General features: G+C 32.4%; 1 protein-coding gene across 1 annotated transcript; it reads right to left on the reverse strand.

Annotated features, from left to right (window-relative positions):
• Window positions 1-465: 465 nt before the first annotated feature.
• On the reverse strand, window positions 466-4,592 carry LOC134250002 (complement C1q-like protein 3). The gene is made up of 2 exons (XM_062732341.1): window positions 4,527-4,592; window positions 466-950 (listed from the first exon to the last, which is right to left on the reverse strand). The coding sequence occupies exon 2, from the start codon at window positions 877-879 to the stop codon at window positions 505-507; it is 375 nt and encodes a 124-aa protein (XP_062588325.1). The 5' UTR covers window positions 880-950; window positions 4,527-4,592; the 3' UTR covers window positions 466-504.
• Between the last annotated feature and the right edge of the window lie 1,509 nt (window positions 4,593-6,101).

The raw sequence follows: 6,101 nt of genomic DNA on the forward strand, positions 1-6,101 counted from the left end.
TGTTTGGCCATGTTGGCTCACTGCTGCATAAAATGTAAGAAGATTTTTACAAAGAAGATATTGTGGCAAGTGGATGGATATACTGGGATAACCTGGCATATACATGTTATAGATCTATTCTTAACTTTAACATGTTTAATTTATAAAGCAGTTTAAGTTACCAATTTATTCTAAGACTTATGTGTAAACATTATCATAACCAGTGGAAATCTGATTACTATAGTATTATATGTTACAGTGTATTTAGATATTAAGTTCGACTATTCCTATTGCAAATGTAAGCAGTAATGTATAAATAACTCACAGGATTATTTAATATTGTTAAGTAATAGTAAATACATGAACTTGGTTGTGATGTCACTCGTGTGTTGCTTTTTATACATGGAACTTTAAAACACAATTGGCATTTAGTGATGGATTTTCAAGACATTATATTCATAAAACGCAGTGATTCTTCAAATCATAGTTTTATTGGAGAACTTTTTGTTCAGTAAAGCTACAATACTAAGTTATTTTAAAACCAGAGAATGACCATCTGCCATAATTTTCATTGCTATAAGCAGATCCTTGTCCGTTCCAGCTGGCACTAGATATTTTGATATCGTCATCCTTTTCCAGGTTAAGTATAACAAATCCTGTCGATGTTCCAGCATCCCCGTATTTTTCCGTATCAGCATGAAGAGTACCTTTTATTACATCATTCTGCAGTATATGAGTCGCTGTTTCCCCGAAAGCACCCTTGGTTCCTGCAACATGTCGTCCAGCAGCAACAAGCGTCCAGGAAAATGCATACACCCCTGATCTAGGGGCAGTGAAAACACCTGTTTTCTTGCTGTACCCATTCCCTTTGTTAGTTACCACTACGTCATAGACAAACATCCTGCCAGCAGGCGGGAGCGCAAAGTTCTTCGAGATGAATGAGTAAAAGGCCACACTGGATTTCTCTTGTTCTAAGGGAACATGTAAAAAGGCTATTCAAATAGTATTCAGAGAAAAGCTCACGTATTGTACATGTAGTATTTCATAGATATTTGGTTTGACCAATTTTATAGCACCTCGGTTCATTTCAATAGTATACACCAATTTGTTTTGGTGTGTATTTTTTCTCGGTAAGACATTTTGATGCCATTAAAAAATCAAAGTACTGAAAGTACTGAAAAGCGGTTAGCATGCTTTCATCGAATATGTACAGTGTAAAATAACAAAAAATGCATTGAATGATGATATTAAAGTAGGCATGCATATCTTTTTCCAGTGTCATCAGCGAAGAAGCAGACACACTGAATTTTGTAGTACTTAACTAAATGGTATAACCAATAACATCCCAGACTGATGTCACAAATGTTTGTTTCAAAATATCAACCTGAGATTTTCAGTTTGAAAGACAGGAAGTTCAATTTCAAAAATTTCTCCCTAATTGTCTCCAATGGTGGCGTCCAAAAGTGCTCAGAACGAAAAAAAAATTATGTTGATGTTGCAAATTTAATTGGCTTTCATGCTCTATTGATTCTGAAATTAGGTAACTGTAAAGGCTACTATAGCAAACAACTCGAAAATAAAATAAAATGATAATTCAAATTCTTTAGCTTAATTGATTTGGAGTACTGTACATAGATCTTTAGCTGGCTAGTCTGAGAAAAACGGATGGACGAGCAGAGAATTAATTAATTTCAGAGAGCTTCAGTTTCGGCATCTTCGCTAGCCAAGGGTTTTCGGTCCGCAACGCTCCCCATAAACCCTTGGCCGATATGCACTATAAAACGCCGGTCACACATAGCGCCATCTATAAGTTCTTCAGAAAGAACGATAATTCTGGTTGAAGCAAACAGCCAATGAAATGATAGCTTTTATGTATGTTTCGGTAGAAAATTATACACAATATGGCGACTTCCATTGAAACAGCATTTGGAATACAAAAATTAAATTCTTTCCAACAAGAAGCGATATATGCTTTAATGGACAGACGTGGTGTGTTCATAGGAACAAAAACGGGTTTACACATGTGTTAGAGTTTCCTCGAAAACTTCTCAAAAGTTCTAGGACGTAAATTGAAAACAGTTATTTCATTGGTCCACGGTCGGCTACAACTCTCCAATGAAAAATGACCGGCGTTTTACAGTGCATATCGGCCAAGGGTTTATGGGGAGCGTTGCGGACTGAAAACCCTTGGCTAGCGAAGATGCAGTTTCGGAGGCTCACTGCGGGTTAGCAGGTGTGACCTGTCATTGGGGATGCTTACTTCTCCTAGGCACCGGAACTTTCAAGGATCCGTTTTTTCTTTTGAGACTGATCACTGTTCATTCTGTATTTTTATACAGATACTGAGTATATCTGTTTATTAATATTATGAACTATTTCTCTCACAGGAAGAAAGGCAAGTAAACAAGATAATAAAGTTTTAAGAAATGTACATTATTGACTTTTCATACAATTAAATGTTCGAATAAGTAAATGGTATATGACAATTATTTAAAAAAGAGTCTTGCACGATATGTATAAACGAACATATACTGAGTATTTGGCAAATATTTTTCATGAAATATTGTATATATATATATATATATATATATATATATATATATATATATATATATATATATATATATATATATATATATATATATGTGTATATATATATATATATAAAACGTGTGAAAAGGAAAGTTGTTGTTTAATCCACCAATACTAGTATTTTAAAAATTCAAAGGTTCACTAAAAGTCAGTGTATAACAAACAATTTAATTGTCCATTGCAAGAATTACAGAACCTAGGTATCATTGTCACTTTCTTCAATATGTCGCATAAGCAATACATTGTTGTTGTTTTTTTTTTTTTTTTACTAAAAACAAGTATGCTAATTTCTATCAATATGTCTGTAAGCATCTGTACTTTAATTTTTATTTCTTCTCAAAGGCTCAAAATGATAATTAACAAATTGGACAAATTCAAATTTATAAAGTATTTTTACAACTTATACCTTGCATAGGAATTTAGCAAACTTTCAAAAATAATCATTCATTAGATATAATTTTCAATTTGTGCTTATCGTTAAGATTTTTCATGCCTCTTTTTTCTGTGCATATTTTATATCGGCTGATTTTTAGAAAAGGATCGAATGCCGATTAAATTTTTCTCTCCAATTTTTTAAAATTAATTTTAGTATTTTCAGGCTCCCATTATTTTTTTTTTAAATAAAAATGTGATCGTTTAAAATCGTTTGTAATAATTAGACTGAGTATAGAATTTATCCCTGGAAACAAAGTTTTTATCATCTTTTAAATAATTTCAATTGAGAAAAAAAGGAGAAGAAAACAAACGTTTCATTATGGAAGTAATCCATAACTGTACAACTTACAGATGTATTCAGTATTTTTATATAAAGGCTTTCTATGTGTACTAGTATTACTTAAGTTAATTAAAGGGATGCATTAATTTTTTGGAAAATGAAACTCGATCGAGAGATTCTCCGATGTTTTGCAGTCGGTAATAACCTTCAACCCCTTTAGCCAGTAATTAACCCGTCCTCCCTGTGCCCAGTAGCATAATTCGGCCAAATATTTATTGTTTATGAGGAGTGCCTTATAATTAATCACAGGCACCTGAATTTTTATCAGTAAGTCTCTAAATTAGCCAAATATCGAAACATTCTACCCCCTCTATATATAAATACACAAGGTGTCCAACGCCATTTTGACCACCTGTTCGATTCAGGCTTCAGTTTAACACATAAATCGGAAATGCCTACTGGTTTTCGTGTAGCATTGGGTTCAAATATGATATTTCTCGCTATACATTTCTTCCTAAAGTTTAAATCTAACGCGTTGATAATGTTATCAGCTAAACTTCATGCCGACTTTGAATTTCGTCACAGGGCCCGATCGCCATCAGCTGATGTCACGGAAATTTAATCTCGACACCAAATGCTCCTATACATAAACTTTTTTTCATACAACAATTATGAATTTATTTCATTGACAAACAAAATCAGAAAAAAAATAAAAAACCGAAAGATTATGTTGTTTTGATAGTCTTGATTTTATTTAACATATGTTATATGTGTTAGAAACAAATCATAGGTACTATATATAGGTAGAGGCTTTGTTGAAGTTTCCGTTGTCGATAGGTAGCGCCTTATGGAAGTTTCCGGTGTCGAGAAAAATCGGACCCATGCCATAAAGCGGTTAGCGAAGCTAACCGCTTAAAAAGTATAAGAATTTTATTCCGTTAAGAGTAACATCAAGTAAATGAACGGTGCCTACAGATTTCAATTTATAAAAACATGTTTTCCAGTTATATTATGATGCTTCTTTACTATAAAACATAGAAAATTAAGGTAACATTAGGGCATACTCACTGGTATTTGGTACACTAAATAATCACAATAAAAAATCCTTTAATTTAAACCATCATTTTTAATGACATTTTTTTTAATGTAGGAAAAATTGCCTTTTTCTTACATTCATTCAAGAATCTTATATCGTCATAATTTAACACGATGGCCAACAAGTAAAAAATATGAAACTAACCTGTTCTGTAATCATTTCTTCCACAACTACCTTCTGAATTTGATTTACAGCTATTAGCTTCAGCAAGAGGAATGAACCACTGTATACAAAGTGCTAATCGAAAATCCACTTGATTTGGATCACTAGCTATATTGATTTGGGTACCCTGATGTATTGTGGGTATTAAGACACTCCAAGAAGATCCGACAGGCAAAATATGGGGGAAAGGTAATTTTAACTAATCATGGAAAGATTGAAATCACTGCAAACTTATTCATATGTGTATATTTTTTAATAGGAACCTTCCAGATTTTAATATTATTCCATTAATAGAGTTGTTAAAGGATTTTCATGTTTTTGCCATATTTCGTTAAATGTACTACTTCATGTTTTTAAATATGTTTTATAACAAAAAAGTTTGTATACACATTTATTTTTATGGAATTTCCGCTAGGAATCATAGCTAATTTGGACTACATATGCCATTTCTAGAAAGTAAGCTATTCTTTGTTTGAGTGAATGCTATACTATGTTTGCATCATTTTTTCCCGATTGCTATACTTTTTTCGGGTATTTCTCCAGAATGACATGAAATGGAAATTTATTTGTTTTTCACATTGATATGATTGAAATATCTGAAACAAATTCATTCATATATAATCATAAGTTAAACATTTATTAGCTGAAAGAAAAAAAAACTATAACAGATGTTCTTCAATAAAAGAATAAGGTTAAATTGGTTATCATTGCTGATGTTCATGCGATTCTTGTTTTGAGTTTTTGTTATTCTTGAGTCGCGTTGATACTAAAATGCTATGCTTGATTTGCACCTTGTGCTTTTGCTCGGTATATTACAGTTGATTTTCTTTTCGATTTCTAGATAATGGAGAGATTCAAATGTAGTACTTATATAACATCCCCGTCCTTCAGCGAAATAATTTATCATTCATCGAACTATCATCAAACATCAGAACTCACCATTTTGATAAAGAAAGCAGAATCAGAATTAAATAAGTTTAAAAAGCTGAAATTTGGCATTAAACCCAAGGAAATTTTTGATTCAGGTAAAACTATCATTCCAATTGAAAAGACTGAAGCTATTCGTATTACTGACATTGAAGCGTCAATAGAGTTGCCTCCAGTAAAGAAATGTAAAATAAGCGAAACACTCACAAAGTCATTTTATACACAGACTAGTGAAACCTGTATCATCAATTGTCAGTCTTTATCACAGAATGAAACAGAATTCCTGCAAACTGTTGCAACTTATCTACCAGCGGCAATCCAGTATTTGAATGCACATAACCAATTACCAGCCTGGTTATCAATTTTCAAAGCTTTGGCAAATAATCGTCTTCCATTGACAAACATCGCTTATAAACTATTTCTTGATGTTGTATTTTGGTTTTCAAAAGAGATTCCATGTTCAATGAGATATGATGATACTGTCAAAAAGTTTTGGCGAACTGGAAAACAGCTTTTTAAAGGAAAGTTTATACGGTTTATGTCTGGTTTGAAGAATAAAGGCCAGCTAGGCACAGGTGTATCTGAAATCGGAGAGTTGGAAACTTCTTAGTCTTCAGTGAATTTCATCGT

This window comes from Saccostrea cucullata, unplaced genomic scaffold, assembly GCF_032062105.1.
Source record: "Saccostrea cucullata isolate Sc308-1 unplaced genomic scaffold, CSIRO_AGI_Scuc_v1 ctg2981, whole genome shotgun sequence".
NCBI lineage: Eukaryota > Metazoa > Mollusca > Bivalvia > Ostreida > Ostreidae > Saccostrea > Saccostrea cuccullata.